Here is a 20,837-nt window from a genome sequence, read left to right on the forward strand (position 1 = left end):
ACTCCATGCAGTATTAATGAATCAGGAACCATTTACCAGAACAAGATGGGAATTTGAGTGAAGATAGACATAAAAAACACCACAGGAACTGAAAAAAGTTCTAAACCTTTCTGACAAACCACTGTGCTTTAAAAGCCAACCCCCCCAAATATATTGTTCATCCCCACTTACTTGAAAATGACAGACCTGATTCTTGGATCATCTTCTTTAGTCAAGACGGCTTTACAGCTGGAGCACCAATAATTGGGTAGAGCATCTCTTTGTAGCAGCATTGCTGGGTACTGTGCTTGCTACATCAGTACTAACTATCTTCCATCCAGTGGATGGAATATCATGGGACAGCAATCATGTACAATTGTTGTATGTTCTCTTGAAGAGGTGGGACTTAGTAGAGGCTTGCAGCAATGATGAATTGTGTTTGTGACATTCCTGGCCCTAGGGATTGGAAAAGTGCAAACTCAGTTTAAGGTGAACTGGTATCATTCACTGGATACCTGCTGGGTGGCTATGCTACAATTCCAAAGTGGTCTTAGCTGTTATGGTATTGCATGCTGACACACAGCTATGTTGCCTTCTCATCAAACTCCTCTAAGCCCATTAGGCACCATCTCCCCATTAGTTTCACTGGAAACAAGACAATGAAGAAACAAAAGGAAATTCACTCACTCAGAAACAGAGGAGACCAAGCAGGTGGTAGAAACATGACCTTCCTTCATGAGGTCAAATAGCTTTATTGTGATTAAGCACTACAATACAGTATATATCCATAAAAAAACTCTATAGTGTATATAAATTATTCCTTCCATCCAGTAATTCTCTTTTTGTTTTCAATTTTTTTTTCATTTCCATTACAGCTTTGGTACAATGTGATTTTATTATATTTTTAAATACTTTTAGCTTCACAAACTCAACACAAAGTACAAAACTAATCCGAATCGGGGATATTACAATCTACACAGTGGTGTTCAGTGGTAGGAAAAAATCTTACCTCAATGAATTCATGTCACTAGCTAAGCTATAAAGGCATACCTAGCAGACATGACAAAAATATGCACCATTAACCAGCAAACATTTTTTTTTTCAAAATTTATTTTACTTCTTTTTTTTTTTTTACAGATTTTTCCAGCAGCAAATCACTTGAGTATAGTCAGTACTTGTGTCCTCAACTGATTATTCTGTTGTGTTCCTCTTCATTTGAAGGCCATGATTTTTTTGTCAAATAATGCACCGCTATCCTCATATATCTAAAGCCACAGTGTCAGTACTTGACCTGCCACCCTGCATTGTTGATGCTTGCACAGTTTGTCCTGCAGCTGGCAGAAATAACTGGAACGTTATTGGAGGGGCAGTGTGGGGCAATCAACCGGAGGTTGTTCTGTGGGGCAGGAGGTATGACATTACAGTAGACAGGCATTCCAGTGGCTGTAAGTGTTCCTTGACCTGATTGATTAGGTAGCATGATTGGTTGTTGATATGATTGTTGCGGCAATCCTTGAGAACCCTGGGTCATTGGCACCTAGGTAGGAATATGGAAAGATGCAGGGAAAAAAAGATAGCAATTACTAAGCAAGTTAAAGTAGGTTCCAGTACCCCTATGTTCCTTCTAGCTGAATTTGAGTATACTGCATGTTCTGCCAAAACGGGCTATTTTCTGCTGCTCAGAATTGTTCTCATCTCTGAGGATTTTTTTGTTAGAGAAGGTTTTAAAGAGAATTCCCTCTGCTTTTAGGCCTAGAAAGTGTCTCTGTCGTGACCTACTAGAATATGAATTATTGGGATCAGTGCAAACAAAAGACTCGACCCTGGTATATCTAGGCCATCTGAACAGTCTAAACCTGTAACTTGATCATTAACCTTTAAAACACTTTTTCACTATAGTAATTCTGAAGATGTAAGGGGAAAATTTTACCCACAAGCAATTCCCCCATTTCCACCTGCGTCGGTGCAGTGTTTTCAAAGAAGCTGAGGGAAAAGGGGAATGGCTGCTCAATCAGTGCAATCTATTAAAATGAATTAGATGTTGCTTAGTTTCTTAACTTTCCAGAGGGACCAGTAGGAAGCGTAAGCACAGGCCACCTCTCACATGCTCTTGGCATAACTCACAGAAACTAGGTATAAAGGTGGGGAAATAAGTCTGGGTAACTTACGGACTTGGTAAAAATCAAGCCACTGCCTTCCCTCTCCCCAGAACCCAATAAACAATAATCCATCTGGCTACAGCTTGTTATAGAAGACATGGTGAGATCCTTGGCAGGAGTCTCCACAGATGAGTAATTTTTAACTGGATCAGGCAAAGCCCTCAACTTCATTACAGGAAACAGTACTGCACTGGCAAAAAAGAGAAGAAATGAACAATGTTCTTATATTTTTTAAAATTAATTTTCTTCACAGGAAGAAGTCTAATTCCTTCGATCTTTGTGACATTTTACCCTCACTGTAGGCTGTAACAAATAGTTCATTTGAAACATTCCGAAATCAGAATGAAAATCAGGAGTACTAAGACCATGTAAACAAGAAGCAAAGAAACCGATCTGACTTAGGAGCGTATTCATCAGAAGGCTTCCTGCCACACACTGTCCAAATGAAGTTATAAGAGCACTGTGTGATGCAAAAACTTAATTCAATTAAGCATTCTCCAAGAAAAGCAGTCTTTCCTTACAGTTCCTAAATACCTGATAAGACGACATGGCTGGATACTGCACCATCATGCCTTGCACCTGATTTCCCTGTTGATTATTCATCAGGTTCTGGCTTTGGGGCGGCTGCTGCATTCCCATGAGACCCTGGAACCCCTGCTGCTGGTTCGGCAGGACAGGCTGGTAACCTGGAAGAAGAAAGACGTCTTCAAATACCCTGTTGCTTGTAGGGGCAAAATTACAACTGTTCTAAGGCACAGCAAATGATCCCATAATTTATCCTTGCCTTAGTAAAAAACTTACTCATTCCTACAGAAGTGTTACTGGAAACAGAAATTGCAGTGCAATAAGTAAGTGCCATGAGCCTGCGGCAGCCCTGGCAGGCTGACCTGAGTGGGGCAGCACACTTTCCTTATGCTTTTTAACACCGTGGCAGAGACCACCTGGAGGAATGTCTGACTGCAGCACAGGGCTGTAAAGCCATAAAGAGACACAGGGTGCTACTGTCCTTTGGCTATTTCCTGAGAGGCAAAACTCCCAACAACTTCAAGGACATCAGCATTTGGCCTTCGCGGTCTAACCTGACAGTTTCTTTCAGGTCACATTTCTTACCTCACCCTCTTACCTTCCTTCTAATGCAGTTCCTTAGCACGATGTAAACAGAAAAGCCTTTATTTAATCAAGAAGAACATCTCCATACAAACTGGTTCTCACTTGCAAGGTTTTTTATGTAATTAGAGCATATTAAGGGTCACATTCCATCCCACTAGTTTCATGTTTATCAAAGCAGGAAAATCATAAATTTTGAGTGATCAAATTCTTCATTGCTCAGTAGGAACACTGCTAACACACCAGCACCTGCACAAGGATGAGAAGCTTACTCTTCTGTTTTAACCTGTCACTAACTTTGTGTTCAAAGTCACCACAATATTGCAGGTTTTCTGCTGGGACAGCTTCTCTAGGACTAATGGAGAAATGGGCAAAGACTGCATGATCTGGAGAGCCAAGCTGCTAATGAGGCAGCACTGTGGATGGGAAGGCAAGCACAAATGGTGCACTGCTCGGCAGCACCGCGGTTTCGCCTGGGAATGAGCCTAGACAGATGGAACTGGGCTGGCTGGGTGATGCTAATATTTAGCAATTAAGAACTTTGCAGAAAAAGTAGGAAAGGAAGATGCAGAAAGATCCTGTCCTTGCACAATGTGGCCAGACATAGGTATTATAAATCTATGAATAATTTCTCCTTAACACATTCTGTGTTCTTTAGCACTCGTATTTTTAACATGCAGTTATGCAGTGCACTATTAACTCTGTGGTGATGTTCTTACAATAAGCATATTTCAGACAAAGAAGAACTACCAGAAGGAACAACTCTGTGTCATCTTTCTATGAAAAATTTGTGTCATGTCTGCTCAATTTATATTCATGAATACAGTACATGGTTCAATATACTTCACAAAGTGAAAACCATCATCTGGATATTTCTTCATTATGTAAGAAAAATAAAGTGACAAATGTCTCTGTTTCTGCTGGTCTATTGTCAGTTGATAGCTTTCCTTCAAAACCTGTTCTGATGCCAGGGAAATGTTAGGATTTCTGGTCAAGTATTTGGCATTAAAGATGCCATTTCTGAGATTAATGTCTCCAGTCAACTGAGCAAAATAAAAAAAATGAATTCCGTGAGTGATTAACTTGGCTGGGATGTAGCATTAAACATCTCCCAAACTCACCAGATTATTATACATTCAGATTTGCTCTTTTCCTATGCCCAAGCACTGTGTCAGCATATTTTTTAGTCATAAAAATTACCAACATCAGAACTGCTGTAACTGAGTTTGCAGAAGGCTTATACAGCAATAATAAAATTGCAAGTCCTCTTCTGCTCCAGTACACCAATTATGGGGGGGGGGGGAGGGAAATAAAGGATGGAAATAAAAAATTTAGCATTACTATTCTGGTATTTGCAGGACTGAAGTTTAAGTACAGGGGTGTCAACTGACAGAAGAAGCAGACCCATGAAATTCATCTCCTGTCACCTGCAGTTGTTAAAGTAAGTCCCAGATGTGTAAAGAATGATAGATGGATGGCAGACCAGGGATCAAGTGACACTTTTGGGGAATGTAATTGAACACTGTATTTGGGCTCACAGATTTGGATTGTGATGCACTGGCACAGGGCAGCAGACTGGTGCTCTGCAGAGACAGAGAGACACCACTGGGTTCAGGTAGAAAGCAGCCCTTCTGTTATCTCTAGTAAATATGATGGCATTAACATTACTTTAGTCAGACTACTGCTAATAGTCTGCTGCGTGTTTGAATACACAGCTCTCTCTTCACCTCAGCTTTGTGTTCCATATTCTCCAAATATGACAGATTTATTACCCAGTGCAGACATGACTATCAAAATGAAACAAAAAATTATGGAAAAGTTGAAGTAGATACCCTTATGAGGAACACATAGGCATGATCTCCCGGGGGTATTACAAAAACACAGAGTCATAGAATGGCTTTGGTTGGAAGGGACCTTAAAGACCATCGAGTTCCAATGACATACACACACAAACACCCAGCCCTGAAAATCTCCTCTGTACTAGCAAGCACTGCTTAGTACATGACATAACCACTCCAGGTTTTAGGTGCACAAATATGAAAAGAAGATGGGCTGAAGAGCTGAGGTCCACTAGGCTATGCATTATTATTTTAACAATCTTATTTTAACATTCTTCAAGGACTTTAGCAATTTCTCCTGCTCATAGGACATGTGCACCCCTCACCCCCGCCCCAACCTGCAGAGTACTGCGTACATCCCTGGAAGTGAGAATAAGACTTTTTTCCTACTCCCTTATGTAAGCCCTTTGCAATGCTCTGACCACACAGAAAAGCCTCAGTACAAGCAGATAAGTACTTCATGTGCAAACTAACATACTTCTAATTTCATTAGATGGGAGCAAAGAGGTTGTATCCTGAACCCTCTTAGATTTTAAGGGAAAATAAGTCACTTCTTTGGTCCAGAAGGAAGTACTCTTGAATATTGACTCCCCTGACTTGTGAGTAGAAACAGGGATGTTTAAGAAGTTTACTGGCCTGTGAGTATCTTTGCAAAGATGCTGTCTGCCTGTCATCTCTTCCTTACTTAATATTCATGGCCTTCTTTTTTTTAAGATCGGTACTCTTTGGAACTAAATGAAGCTATGGATGTCAGACTTTGCTATAGAACCCAATAGAGCATTTAGTCAAAATACAGCATCTTCTTCAAGGTTCTGCATCTCAAGTAAAGGCACTTCATTTTACCTGATAGCAAAGCCTGACCCTTTATTATGCTAAATACATGAAGAAAGATGCAGGTTCATCCACTCTGTTGAACATAAAAACATCACAAGGTACAAAAGTATATTCCAACAGTACAGAGGAGGTGCAGAATATTAAAAAGAGCATTAATTTTTTTATCTACAACAAGCTCCATAAGCAAGAAAAAAAAATGCTGTGTCAAAACAAAAAAGCCAATATCTGTTCTGCTAAATGGCATCTGTTTCAGCACAAATGCAAGTAGAACAATTGGCACTCTAAGTGGCAATCCATTTGGACAAGAAGTTGTTAATATCAAAAACCAGCTGCTCTGAATTTCCTACCACTGCAGCCCAAATTCTCCATGTAATATTTGAAACAGCTCCTCCAGTGTTTACTGTGTGTTGATATCTTTGTATGTTTCTGCACTCTGGCCAGGAAAAAGAATAGAGGTGGGAGAATTGAGATTAATATCAACCTTTTGGCACTGTTTGTGAAACTGTATCTTTCTTTTTTCTTTCTTTTTCCTCAGGCACAGACTATCAAAGAGTGCCACTTCACCAAAATCCAAAATTACTTAATTTGTACACACACAGCACAATCCTCCAACTATGCCATGCTTTTCACGTGCTATTTACTTTTCAGTGACATGGAAGTAATACTTCATTCTCAAAAGTTTTGAAAACTGACTGCAGTGCATGAAAAACGAGGCATTACTGGGCAGAGGTGGATTTTGGAGCTACGCAGGTGTAAGAAAACGAGAACAAGAAGTGGCAACATGCTTATGCAGCAATAGTTTTCTTTGCACTTGCTCTTTTGCTCATTAGCTTTCATACTACATAAAGAGCAATCCTTAAAAGACTCTTTACTGTCCCCTGAGAACATACATACGTGGGTTATTTTCTAATGGCAATACACATCAGATGAACCATCCTATTACTGCAAGCTCCAGGGCCTCTTTACTGCAATTATATCATCCTGCTCTATGTTATCTCTGCTACAAAGAAGGATTTTTTAATTCAGGGCAAACATGAGAGACATTGTTAAACAACCAGAGGAACAAATCGTGCACAGAATTTCAATGAATGCCTCAGAGGAAAGATGAGCCTTGGATTCCAGCTGAAATGGAAGAGGCCATCACACCATCAAGGTAATTCTCTGAAGCTTTACAGCCTGCATCACCATGCTGAAAGTCATCTAACTTAAACATCCCAGGGGAGGAAGACTGCATGAAAGACCCACAAATGTTTCAATTTCCTAATGAGCCTACACAGCTCAAAAGACAAAATACAGTGGGTTTACACCTCTGCCAGCAGTGTCACCCAGAGCTGCAATTAAAGCATGTTTGGTGCTCTCCTGGCCTCAGCGTGCATCCTTCATGGATGGCACATCCATGTTGGGAGGGACTGTTTCATTGCTCATTTTAGATTTGAAGCACGTGTTAGCAGCACACCTTCGGAACACGTGTATCAGCACTGTGGGTAAAGAGTGTCTGACAAGTGCAGGTGAGACTCCCTGAACTGCAAATCTTATTGTACCCTTACCACTTGAACAGAGTCCTTGCATCCAAGCCCATCCAATGCAAACACATACACTCACAGTGCTTTTGCTGTAACATGATTTGAGAGCTCACCTGCTCCCTGTCTGCTTTACTCAGTGCAGTGCCACCTAAAATTTGGGTACCTTGGCAACACACTTCAGTGGCTTAGGCAAGCAAAGTACAAAAGAAAGTCAAAAGGGAAATCTCAAGCAGAAGTAACTGGCCAGGGTGGAATGCTATACAGATCTGGTCATGCTCCTGCCTGCTCTGCAACTAGTGCCCTTCTGGTGCCTTATGCCACCCTCGCTTTCCTCCCCCTACCTCCCCCACTATGGAGCAGCTCAGCCTCTGCTGCAAATGCCAGGAGCACTGGAAAGAAATTGAATTTGAGCTCTCATGGAAAAGTCAAGGGGAACAAGCACCAACTCTTGGTGCAGACACAAAGGAATAGCCTGCGAAGTCCTTGAAAACATTCTAACAGCAAATTCTGCACACAGAAGGTGCTTACATTTGCAGAAGACTCCCCAAAACTGATAAGAGCTGAGAAGCAAGCTTAAAACACGATCCAAAGTCAGGAAGTGCACCTCTTTCTGAAAGACTTAATGAGCTCACTCTGCTCAGCTTATTCAAAAGATGAAGAGGTATCTGCAAATAGATAGTTGTGCTGGTTTTGGCCAGGGTAGAATTAATTTCCTTTTTAGTAGCTAGTATGGGATTAAGTTTTGGATTTGTGCTGAAAACAGTGCTGTTAATTCAGGGATGTTTTAGTTACTGTTGAGCAGTGCTTACTCAGACTTTCTGCTTCCCATACCACCCCACCAGCAAGGAGACTGGAAGTAAACAAAGAATTTGGGAGGAGACACATCCGGGACAGGTGACTTCAGCTGAACAAAGGGATAACCCAGAACATATGACAACATGTTCAGCATATAAAGCTGAGGGAAGGAGGAGTGGGGAGTGTTCAGAGTGGGCATTTATCTTCCTAAGTGGCTCTTAGGTGTGAAGGAGCCCTGCTTTCCTGGGGATGGCTGAACACCTGCCTGCCCATGGGAGTTGGTGAATGGATCCTTTGTTTTGCTTTGCTTGAACATGTGGCTTTTGCTTTCCCTGTTAAACTGTCTTTACCTCAACCTGTGAATTTTCTCATTGTTAATTTTCTGATTCTCTTCTCTGTGCCACTGGGGAGAGTGAGTAAGCAGCTGCATGGGGCTGACTTGTTGGCTGGAGTTAAATGACAACAATAGTTCTTGAACAGACCAGAAAATGGTATAATAAAATTACATGGCTGGAAGATAAACCTAGAACTTTTCAGATTAGAAGTAAAATTCAAAGTTTCAACAGACCCCTTATAATTAACAAGGAGGCAATTTACCAACAGTGGAAGGACATTTGTATTACTTAAATTCTCTAAAATGAGGATGGACATCTTGCTAGAAGATATTCATCAGGTTAATAAGAACTTCTGGTAATAAAGATATGATTAGAATGTGCTCATTGTCCAGTATTAGTCAGACCATTAAATTACATATTCCAGATTTGAAATACTTAGGCAAATGTTAGCCAGTTAGCTCTTAACACTTTTCCTGTCTCCCAAGGAAAAGCACTAATTTTTTCCTCTCCCCAGTCTCTTTGATCACATGCTGGCAATGCCACCCAGTTCACTCCACAAGCAGAGTTCACCTGTGTACAGTGGGTATTCTAAGGGATATTTCTGGCCTATTTTAGTTCACTTTCCCCTGGCTGGAGTACTGCTCAGTAGACTTTGTAGACTAAAGAATATGGTTGGTCTCTATTCCCACAATTTTACTAGGCTACGTTCTCCTTTACTTTTTAAAATAATCTACAGGCAAAGTATTACAGTGTATGGATGTAGCTTTTACTTTACAATAATGTAAATTTACAATGCCCATGATTCAAGTTATAACCAGAGAAGAAAAAATGTCCTTGTAGAACTACAATTCACTCATAGACACATCAGTACATTCTGTAAAGTTTTTGACAGCTTCCTTTTTTACCAAAAGCTCTCAGCTGGTCCATCCCAAAGTACTTGCAAAATGGGAAGGAAGAAAAATACTGAAACAAGCCATCCAGCAAGACCAAACACTGTCTTAGAATCACAGAATGGAATCACAGAATTGCTCAGGGTGGAAAAGACCTCTAAATTCATCAAGCCCACCCATTGCTCTTAGCACTGCCAAGTCCACCACTAAGCCATGTTCCTAAGCATCCCAAAGAACCTTTTCATTCTCAAACACACTAAATATTTGTAAAACAGGAGGAAAGCCAGCCTAGTTGGAGAACCTTGCATAGGACAGTTGGCCAAGTTGTGTGAGCCAAATAATGAGATCCATTCCCAGCAAAAGTGAGAACAGGAGTTTGAGGCAAGGGTTTTCTGGCAGCCAGAACAAAGCCCTTCTTGTTCCAGAGGTCCATCAGAATCTCCTGACTTTGCATGAGATGTTCAAGTACTGGACTGCACCAGGTGTTTCATCTCCCATGTGGACATTGTAACACCATCCCTGTGCACTGCTTTCTCTAGAGGAGTGCTTCTCCAAGGCACTGGGTTCTCACTGGCTTCTCATGTCCAGGTGTTATGTGTTAGAATTGGGTGCCCAATTGCCTGAGGAAAATGTTTGGGGTTTTTTTCATTATGCAGTTGACCATTATCTGGCAAGTTTCACTGCAAATGATGGACTAAACTCCCATGGAAAATGTAAAATAATCTATAAATTTAAGCTAATCTTGATTTTAGCCTCACCCCAAAGTGTCTGCAGTTTGGAAGACTCCCACAGAAGACACATTAATTAGTGTCTCCATCCTGGTGTTATTTTCTGTCTGAGTCTGAAGATTTAAGCTGCATCTTGTGCAGCTGGAATCCAAACCTCTTTGTAAACAATTTTGTAGTTTAAGCTTGGATCTAAAATCCAAAGCACGCTGCAAAGCAAATCTGCTGCAGTTGATCTATCCATTCCTACTGTGTCTGCTTTCTCTCTGCAATACACATAAAAATGTCTTGACCTAGTAAGACATTTGAGCTTTATATTCTACTTAAAGACATCACAGATAACTTAGAGGTGTGAAGTGGACACCATGTGTGCTAGAAGGACAAATACATAATAGCTGATGCTAAAATTCCATCCCTTTCCCCTCAAAACACAAGACCATGCAGTTATTTTATTTAGTTTTCATGCACATACAAAGGGAAAAAAACAAACAAGAATACCTATGCCTGAAACAAGGGAGTCTTAAGAAACAACAGAAAAGGTACAGAGGTATGAGGTAGCATGTAAAACAGCATGTGTCAAAACCCATAACAGCACACAGACTCATTTCCCCCACAGCACTCTGCAAGTTCAGACCCTCAAGAAACAGGAGAAGCCTTTTAACACAAGGGACTCACAGTTTGGCTTCTTTCATTTCAGGTAAAAGCACATCCCACTCCAGCAGTACAGCTTGCAGGGGAAACCATGGGTTATTATGTTAGTTTTGTTTTCAAAATTTTAAACTAATGGCATCAATTCTTTCAAGTTGTGCGAGATCAAAACAATTTTTAGCTAATGGCACTCCAGCTACATTCACTGGAAACATAACGCAGCAAATGTATTCCTAAAGTGATTACAATGACAGCAACTTGAATAATTCTCTGCAGAGCTGGGGTTATAAAACTGCAGGATGTTGAACTTTGAGTCTTGAAACATAATTGCTGCCAGAATCATAGCTCCCAGTCCCTAAATTGGCCATAGCTCTGCAAAAAACACATTCATGCTTCGCAAACCTGGTAACAGACCAACAGCCACATTTGTTGTCAGACTCACAGACAAACAGCCATATTCAGCTGCATTAAGAAACCTAACAAGATGTATATGCATCAGAGATATGAGCCAGTAAGATTTATTATCACAAAAGAAAGAACAAAAAATACTGGATAACAGAAGGTGGCCTGTCTTCCCCACCCCTCTTTCTACCCCTGGTTTATAAAGCTACATATCCCACAAAAGCAGTAGTGTAAAAACACCTTCATCCAGCTTCAGAAGAAGAAGAAATAAAATTGGGAAATATCCTGCAATTTTGAATTATTCCAGAGCAAACTATTTGTTGGATTTAGTAAAAACTGCTGATAAAAATACTCTGCTGCACTAGATTTTTTTTTTGGTCTTATTTGGTTTGGGGTTTTTTTGTGTAGATAACAGTTCTAAAATCGCCCATGTGGCGAGTTCTAGAGTGCTACAACAGGATCTATCTTACCCAGGTGAACTGCCCCTCCTTGTCCTCTTGCTTTATTCTTCCTCAAAAAGCTATATGAAATCCTGGTTTTACTTGCTTTGCAACCCCTGGGGCTGGAAGAAGCCCAAAGCACAGAGCATCTGAAGCATGGATGTTTTCATGTGCTACTCGAGACAATGCTGCCAACTGGGGGCACTTCTCCACTGCTAACAAAATGGAAAAAAAAAGTTAGGGGAGTAACACAACTTTCCTAGCAAAACAAACCCTCCTGGTTCAAAAGACGTGCAGGATCAGAGCCTCAAAAACATATTTTTTAACTCTGCTATATAAACTAAAATAAGGTACATTTTTACAAAAGCCAAGATGGAGTGCTTTGTGCACAGACTCTTCCTTGCGAATAGTCGCTGCATAGAACAAATGGGTTCACCTGGGAGATAGAAAGCCTCCTGCTGGGGTGATTTAGATTATGGCAATGAGAAATGAGGAAAGTAACACCACATATCACAAGGTGAAATTTAGCACTTCTTACATGTCAAAGAAATATCCATTACCTTTTACCCTCCTACCCATTCTTTTACCCTTTTTCTATGATGCCAAGTTCCAACCTGGAAATGAGGAATAGCATTATCTTTTAAAAAACATTTACATGCATGCTTGATACCCCATGGGGGAAAAGTGTTTTTGCAAAGACTGCTGAACATTTATTTAGTGCCTTCTACTTCATCATCCAAGCAACTACCTTGAGGGCAAACATGCAAAATTCTGGGTAAAATGAATTTATGAATCACTTAAAGATTCATAAATCAGTTACTTTTCCACACCTGAACAGAGTTGGTTTAAAACTCAGTGACTTCACTACCAAGTAAAAAGGCCCAGACAAGTAGGAGGCATGATTAAATACTTTCATTATGTATCTAATGAAATCACCTACTGTAACATCTTCTGAGACTAAAATTTTAATTAAGGCAGGCTGGCATTTTGGCTTTTTTTGCCCCCCTTATGTTCCAGGGGAACAGCAGGTAAGGTCAAACAAAAAGCTTATGTGATAAAATTGCCTGAGAGTGCTCCTGGGAGACCTGGCATTATTAACAAGAACATGAAGAAGGGCACAGTTGAACAGTTCAAAGATAAATGATTGCATTCAGTTTACTTTTTGCTATCAATCGGAGAACCTGAGAGAGCTGTTATTTGACAAGAAATGTATATAAATAGGCAACAAAAAGAGCTTGAATGGAAACAAATACAGGAGACTCAAGGCTGGGGAAATGTTTTTCTTCCATTTAAAATCTGGATCCATTCCTTTACTTCTCTACACAAAGGCTTTCAAAATTATAGGGACAGCTTTAAGAAGAACTTGCTACTAGTAAGTGGCACAATGCTGAAAATAAACCCTGGTCCTTGCTGAGAACCTAAAACCATGTTATTATATGACACTTTAATAACTTCTTTTATTTCCTTTCCAATACACATTTATTTTATGTTTTGAGACCTTTAAGCACTCTTCCTGGTCTTCAAAAACTAAGACAAATATTTCTTGCTCTGCTCCTAGAATATAAATCTGAAGATAAACAGAGGGGCACCTCTTACAGACATGGTATGTAACTCAAAGCTTCTGTAAGATTCTGAAAAGAAAATTCTATTTTTAAGACAAAATCCTTTTATCTCACTTCAGTAAGAAAAATAGAGGGAACAGCCAGCTGCAATCCAAAATAATTGCAACACAATAATGCAGGGCTCCATTACAGCAGCCTAATTCTGGTAAAGCAGCTGATCCAGGATCTTGGCACTTGCCCAGACCCTGGAGCCTGACTTAAACGAATTAACCCAAGGCATGTGCAGCTGTTTTTGTAATCTGAGGCTTCTGCATTTTATTGGAGACCAAGAAGAAAAAAGAAAAAAAAAGTCACCCAGCCAGCAAATGACACAGGTGAAATAAAGAGAGAGAGGAAAGTATTTTGTGCTTTTGAAATAAGTTAATCCATGGAGCCACATGAACAGGCTCAACAGCTCTGGAGAAATGAGCTTCAGACAGCATTTCCCTTTGGGCAATACCATGAGCAAGGGTTTACACCGGAGTGTTGCTGATGCCCAAAGCCAGCTGAGGTGCCTGCAGGGAGGGTACTACAGGACCTGGGAAACATTATTGTGAAAGGGGTGAAGCCTTCTCATCCCAACAGAGCTAAGCCACTGAAGACATGTATTGCAAGCTCACGCACAGTTCTCACAAAAACAGGGAGGTCCAAAATAGTGCTAAGGAACATCCAGGAGTAATCCTGCTCTCAGACCCTGCCCACCAATCCTGACAATGTTAAGGAGAGCCAACACAGACCCATTGGCAGGCCAATAGATAATTCTGGAGAAACTAGATGCTCTGAAGGGACATTTACTGCTTAAAGACCAAAACAGATCCAGATCTGGTACAGCCTTTGCTGTAGCCACAGACTGTTACATTGATGATGTCTGCTGCAATTCCTCTTTAGGAGGTTTTGCAATAGCTAATGTACAACTAAAACACCGACGTAAGAACCCATTAGTGTTGACAGTAAGATTCCTTTGGCATGTAATGCGCTCATCAGAGGAACAGCAGCTGCAATACTCCCTATATGTACCTGTGTCTATGTTTGCATTGTTTTATATAAAACAGTTTATGGCCATAGCATAACTATTATATACAATATCTATTGATTTTGTTAGTAAATCCCTAAGGAACTGAGCAATGGGACAGCTAACCACAAAAACAAATTTCAGTGTGACTCAAAAAAAGCACAAATACAAAACTAACAGGATCAAATTTTCCATGCAAGCTGCAAACCACAGATTCACTGAATTTTATCAGATTCATTTCTTCTGGTCTGATTTTCTGGATTGACCCCTAATAAATAATAGCAGGTATGAGGAAACAAATTGTTGAGCCCCTGTGTATTGATCTATCTGTAACTTTGCTCTTGATATCAGCTTGTTATCTTGGCATCAGCTCTTGATACTGATGAAATATCTACAAGCACAAGCTCAAAGTGAACCTATATGCCAGATACTGTGTAAACTTCAAGGAATAGCTACAGTCCGTATAGTGAAGATGATGCATTCCTGAATAGACAAGACAGCTGGAGGTATGAAAATAAGCACCCAAGGGAAATCCTTTGCACAGAGAAAAGTGCAGAATACTCTTCTGGAAAGTATGCCAAAATATGTGTGCTGAGTACTTAGACCCCTATTCTGAGCAGGGACTGCTGTTCTGAGCACAGTTGTGGATGTGGATGATCCGTGGGCTGTCACTGCTTCTGCCAGGCTGGTTTTTTCCACACAACTCCAGGTACAGGCTCCTGCTCTGCTCACATCCTTTCTATTGGGAGAAGACAGGATCTGGTTCTGGTGAAACAGTGCAGTAAAATGAAACTGTGTTCCATTTTACTGTGGGGAGATTGGGGTAAACGACTGCTATCACAACCAAACCCTGCTTTTTCACCTTCACAATCTGGGCTTTGTTTTGTGTCTCAGCCTCAGGAAGAGTTTTCATAAACACAACATCAGCTGTAAATACTGCCTGCAACAAAGACACAGCCACTGCCTGATGGCACTCTTCCTCCCCACAGCTTCTGCATACACCTACAGGTACCAAATCACTGAGCAAAAAGCCTTGAGTTTGTTTGTTTACCTATAACATAAGGACACAGCAAGTTATGGGCTACAGCCCCCAGCCCGATGCAAACAGGCACAGGGACAATACTGAAGCCAACAGGACTTTGATGGAGCATATGTCTGCCCATATGGGTCCAACTGCAAAAATCTCATCTTTTCCAAGTGCACCCATGCAGAATGCAATCCAAAGACTGCTGGGGTTAGCAATCGACCTTAACCGGCTCTGTAGCATATTAGAAGCACTCGCCTGCAACACAGTGATTACTCCGGTCCCTATACAGCAGAGCCCTTGAGAATTTGCTTAACTTTTAAGCATATAAGTTAATTTCTTGATTTCAGAGCAATGATTTACAGGCTTGAATAAACTTCTGGACTGAGGCCAGGGAACTCAACCCCTTGAAGGAGAGCATCTCCAGTGGGGAAAGATACAAGCACATTTATTCACACTATATTCTTAGCATTGCTTTAAAAGGCTTCTGAGAAACTTGACCAGGCAGGTAGCAATCAAATTAAAGAAAGAGATGTCCCATTCCAATAAAATTCAGTTTCTACAATATATGAAACAAATTAATTTCTCCTATCCCTCTGCACAACCACTGCTTAACCCCCAAGAGGAAAAATGGAGCAAGGTGGGACTGAGCCTGCATTCCTGCATGGCCCTTGCACTTGTATGTGCCTATATGAAAGAGCCATTAGACTAAGCAGTGGCTGTGTACCAAGAGATACTGGCAAATAATAAACCAAATGGCAATCAGGGATGAGTCTACCTTACTCCACTTCTGTGGCACAGACACAGGGAGCTCCCATTCATGTCTGCATTGTAATTACCAACCATTCTAGTTTACTGTAGTCCCTAGTTTACATTTCCTGTCTTTCTTACTTAAAATGCCTTAATGAAATTGGGTTAAGCCTTTGCTAAACCAGTTGTTATCACTGAGACCCTCCCTTCCCTTTAGCCCTTGAACTACAAGGCAAAAGACCTGTAAAGTGCCTGTAAGTACTTTGTATCAGTCTCAGTTATGGGCATCCACTCCATTCCATATCTCTGCCGAAATGTAAATGCTAATTGCAATTCTGACATAGGTAAAAAAGCTATACATTTGATGCTGCACTACAGCTGGGCTGTATCTTCCAGCTAAAGCTTTTTCTTGGAAGGAGGTGAAGGGTGGAATCTACAGGTGTGGTCATCCCACTGCCCAGTTAGCTTCCCCTGTGGCCAAACTGTGCATCTCACAAAGAAGGGAATAAATGAGTAAAAGCAAAAAATGTCTGAAAAATTAAAAACATTCCCCTTTGACATCCCAAATAGAACATTACCAATTTCCAAAACTCATTTTTTATTTATTTTTTTAAATTTAGTATCTATAGGCAATTTTGTTTTATATCTTAGTTTGCCTTGGGTATATGAGTCTCATTTCACAAGAATTTGAGTTTTGGTTTCAACTGGCCAAGGAATGTGCAAAATAACTTGTTCATACAGTTTTACAAATTCTTTTGATGAATTGGGCAGCTAAATCTACAAAGCCTGCCTATCTCCACATCACAGGCAAATGCATTTTCAACCCTTGCAGAATAAAATGAACATCAAAAAAAAAAAAAAAAGAAATGCATTGTGGATGTAAACTTTCACCTTTGCTTTTTCCAACAAGGGTTTAATGTCACATTTGAAAACAAGAGGATTAACACCTGGACTGGACTCACACATTCCCTGTGTTTTCTTGAAAGAAATTAATAGAAATGACACTCAGCTGCAAGCAGCAAGCTTTCCTGAACAGCTGTGCCAAGAAATCTTGGCCCAAAGAGAGCTGAAGAAAGAGAAAAGGAGAGGGACGATGAAGCTGACTTCAGAAAACACCACTTATTTTCTGCACTGATTCCCAAGTGACTACCAAGTTGGACAACAGGCTGACAGCAGTGCTTGGGAAATGGGCAGGCACCAGTCCCCCATTCCCTGCCTCACTCATGCTAGGGGCAATCTTTCTGCAAGCTTGAGAAAGCCTGGAATCAAGCCTGTGGTCAACAGATGTCAAAACGTCCAGCCAGAACATGGTTTAATTCAGCTACATGAAAGAAAACATCCCTATGCTCTTACTCATTCCCAGCTTTCACTGCACAGCACGTTAGCTGGAAAACTGCCACCGTAGCTAGTCCAGTGTTACCACTGCAGAAGAGGATATTGGTTAACTCATCCAGTTCAACAGCCTGAGAAAGCTGATTGCCAAGCAAGAGCATTTTATGCAGACTTGTTCTGCAAAACCCACAGGATGCGTCCTGATCCCCTTACCTCCCCTCAAAGTATCTGCAACTGTAAATGATGTAAAATTTACTTTCATTAGCAAAAAACCCCAAAGCATAGCACAAATTTAAATGTAGGAAAGTCTTCTGAATATTTGTGCTTTGTCTGATGTGGGTCTCTCCAGGGCAATGTCTGCTCTCAGAAATCACTGGGGCAGAGCTGCCACACAGCACTTGCTGTCACACAGCACTTAATATTTTGCAACCCCAGCAAGGCTGTGTTTACAGTCTTCATGGCCAAAAGTATTTGCAAAGTCTGAATTCCTGATGGATGCCAGCTAAGCAATCAGAGAAAAATTGTGCGATGGAAAATGCACAATAAAGACCATAAACATATGGAGTCTTCAACTCAGCATAAATACTGAAGATCAACCTGAGTGTGTTGTCAAGGTAGATTTGAGAGCCAGCAGCAGAACTTTTTCCTTGCATACATTGTAAATTTTGATAGCTTTTTGCTTGCCTGGGACCTAGTACACTCTGAGTGCATTACTTCTTCTTTCTGCTTATTTGTCATCTGTAAAATAACGTTTTGAGGGGTGGCATCTTCATAAATCATTTTCAAATCCAACAGTGCTGAGAAGTGCTATATATTCAATAAGTCAATGGAAAAACATCTGATCTTCAATCTGTAACAAGAAGAGACCTTTAAGTGCTGAATTAGCTAAGAGTTACACACAGAGCTTTGCAAAATTTTCAGTTAGATGAAGAATGCTTCTTTGACCTAAAAAAAGATGTCTGGGGTTTTTTATCTGGCAGTGCCTGCAAGGGTAGGGCCACATTCCCAGAGCTCTAAGTCTGTCAATACTGGCAGGAAGGTGAGGAAGAGGGCATAGTAAGCGTTGTTTGCCAGAGCAAAATCTTAGCTACAGGTCTCTGCAAATCAGAGATTTGTCAACAAAGCAATATGAACAGACATTTTCAAGTTAAATTGGAAGGGTTTGCAAAGGCTTTACAATGCTTGCTAAAAGGCATCTGCCAGCTCCCCAGGCTCAGCTAAGGTGGGAGAGATGTCTTCTGTGGGAAAACCAGGTTTATTAGTGTTTTGGTTTTTTTTCCCACAGAATCAGGAGTATCCTCCATCCTTAGTTCCTCTGAAATGATCTATGTACATGGGCAGAAGTACATATGAATTCCTCTACATGCAATCATTGAATTTAATGCAGTACCATCCTCCAAGTCATCCTTAGGCTAAAATACTTGCTTCTTGCTTACGTGGTCTGGATGGGGTAACTGATTTCACATACCCTTTCTGGGGCTGCTCAAAGTCAAACCACAAAGCAGCTGCCAAAAATGTCTCTTCATGTAAAATTTACAACATGCATTTCTGAAGTGGTAGCTGATATGCCTAGCCAATCTGCTGAAAATGTCTGTGTAGCTAAAATTTTTGAAAAGAGAAAATCACAGGATCTGCAAACACATCTGCAGAACATTCTTTAGCAACTAGTGCTCATTCTGAGTGCAAACCTTGAGAATAAACACTAACTTTTGTAAAAGGACAAACCTAAGTCATACCTTTAGACTACTCCTCATCACAAGGAACTTGATCTACACCTAAAAATTTCCATTAGAGACGCTGCTCAACTTTAAACAATTAGCATATCTTCTTCATGTTAAAAAACAGAGAACTACAATCTTCACATTTTAGCAAATATATCCACTGCAAATAAATAATTTTCTAATTATAAAACTGACTATTTTATAGACGTTGTCTTCATATTCTGGAATGAGCTATTGCATCAATTAAAAAAAAAAAACCACTTTTTTTTTCCCATCACAGAGAAGCCATGGCAAATTGGTTCATAAATATTCACTGGTATTTTAAGCATGGCTGTAAAAACGGAGGTATTTTACTGATTGTTCTGGAAACAGTGCATTTAATGTCAGAGCGCCCCTGAGAAAGAAGAGCTGAGGAGAGTCTCTTGTTGCAGTGAAGTCCTAAACCAGTCACAGGTCACACTCATAACCAGATCTACGACTAAGGAAGGAAAAGAAAAATATGATGGATGACCTTGTGTCTGTGCAGAGTTTTCAGTGATGTTACCAGGACCCTGCCTGGTGGGGAGGCTGAGCTGGCAGATGGGAACAGCCCCACTCTGCACGCCCGCGACAGGGACAGGGTGGGCAGGCAGTGTGGGCACAGCTGGTCCTTGCCCAGGTGAGTGGCTCTGGCTGCTGAGGCACAGCTGTCCCACTCCCCAGCCCATGCCTGAGCCAGGGCACCACAGCACAGCTCTGAGTACTCATGCTGTTCATGCTCCCAGCTGCTTCCTATGATTGAGGGGAAGCACTCCCAGAGGAAGGCATTAATTACGCCTTAGGCACAAATAAGTACTCGTGACTTCCCTGTTACACTATCCTTCAGTTCCCAGGTAGGATGGCTCTCCTGCAAGTGCTTTCTGGATTTCACAAGGCTTTTTATTTTAAATCCACACAACTGATTAATTTGGTGGATATTCTGCACACTTAGCAAATAAAATCTATGAGGCAAGGAGGCTCTTCCTCCCTATCTCCAACTCCATGGCCCATGATTGCCATGTAGCTGCTCTTTTTGCTACACAGCAGAGTAGGAGAGGAAATGGCCTACATAAACAAAGCTACCCCAGCTGCATGAACTTCTTAGGAGAATGAAAATTAACAAACAGAAAGCAAACTGCAAGTGTTCTTAGAGCTAATTACTAATAAAAAATAATAATTACAACTATAAAGCATATCCCATAAAAATGCTCTTCTTTACAGAGCTAGGCAAAGTTTCCATGTAAAAATAAAATAATAATAGTAATAAAAAAACCCCTGGGCTGCTCAAATTTGTTTGATAAAATAAGTTATGATGCATTACAATTTACACAAATAAAAGTTCAGAGGAGTACCAAGACTATAAAGCATGAGCGTAACATATTGTTCTGGCAAGTGATAAAACTGCTCACAGTGACAGCTGTGATTTATGGAAGCAATTCAAATACACTTTGAAAGTACATTAGCTTCGCCTCTGCCCACAAAGGGCACATATTAGCAGGGTAGGCCACGCCGGTGATAAATTACATACCAGCAAGAAGTGAAGGCAATTGGCAACATCAGATGCCCGAAGGCCCTGAGTTACTGTGATAATGTGGTTTTCATGATAATACCTCACATGCAATGGCATCTGAGCACCAAAAGAAACACATCAAAGCTATATTTTCATTGGCTTTTTGGAAGATAATGTTACGATGGTGAGAGAGG

General features: G+C 40.7%; 1 protein-coding gene across 38 annotated transcripts in view; it reads right to left on the reverse strand.

Moving 5' to 3' along the window:
• Window positions 1-691: 691 nt before the first annotated feature.
• The window catches only part of ARPP21 (cAMP regulated phosphoprotein 21), a 654,082-nt gene continuing 633,936 nt past the window's right edge, over window positions 692-20,837 (reverse strand). For all 38 annotated transcript variants that reach the window (XM_069007670.1, XM_069007667.1, XM_069007674.1 and 35 more), the window contains 2 exons: window positions 2,673-2,824; window positions 692-1,516 (listed from right to left, as the gene is read on the reverse strand). In XM_069007670.1, coding sequence (XP_068863771.1) covers window positions 1,259-1,516; window positions 2,673-2,824 — 410 coding nt within the window. In that variant the 3' untranslated portion in view covers window positions 692-1,258. The remainder of the gene's footprint in view (window positions 1,517-2,672; window positions 2,825-20,837) is intronic.

The sequence above is a fragment of the Aphelocoma coerulescens genome, chromosome 2 (genome assembly GCF_041296385.1).
Source record: "Aphelocoma coerulescens isolate FSJ_1873_10779 chromosome 2, UR_Acoe_1.0, whole genome shotgun sequence".
Taxonomy (NCBI): domain Eukaryota; kingdom Metazoa; phylum Chordata; class Aves; order Passeriformes; family Corvidae; genus Aphelocoma; species Aphelocoma coerulescens.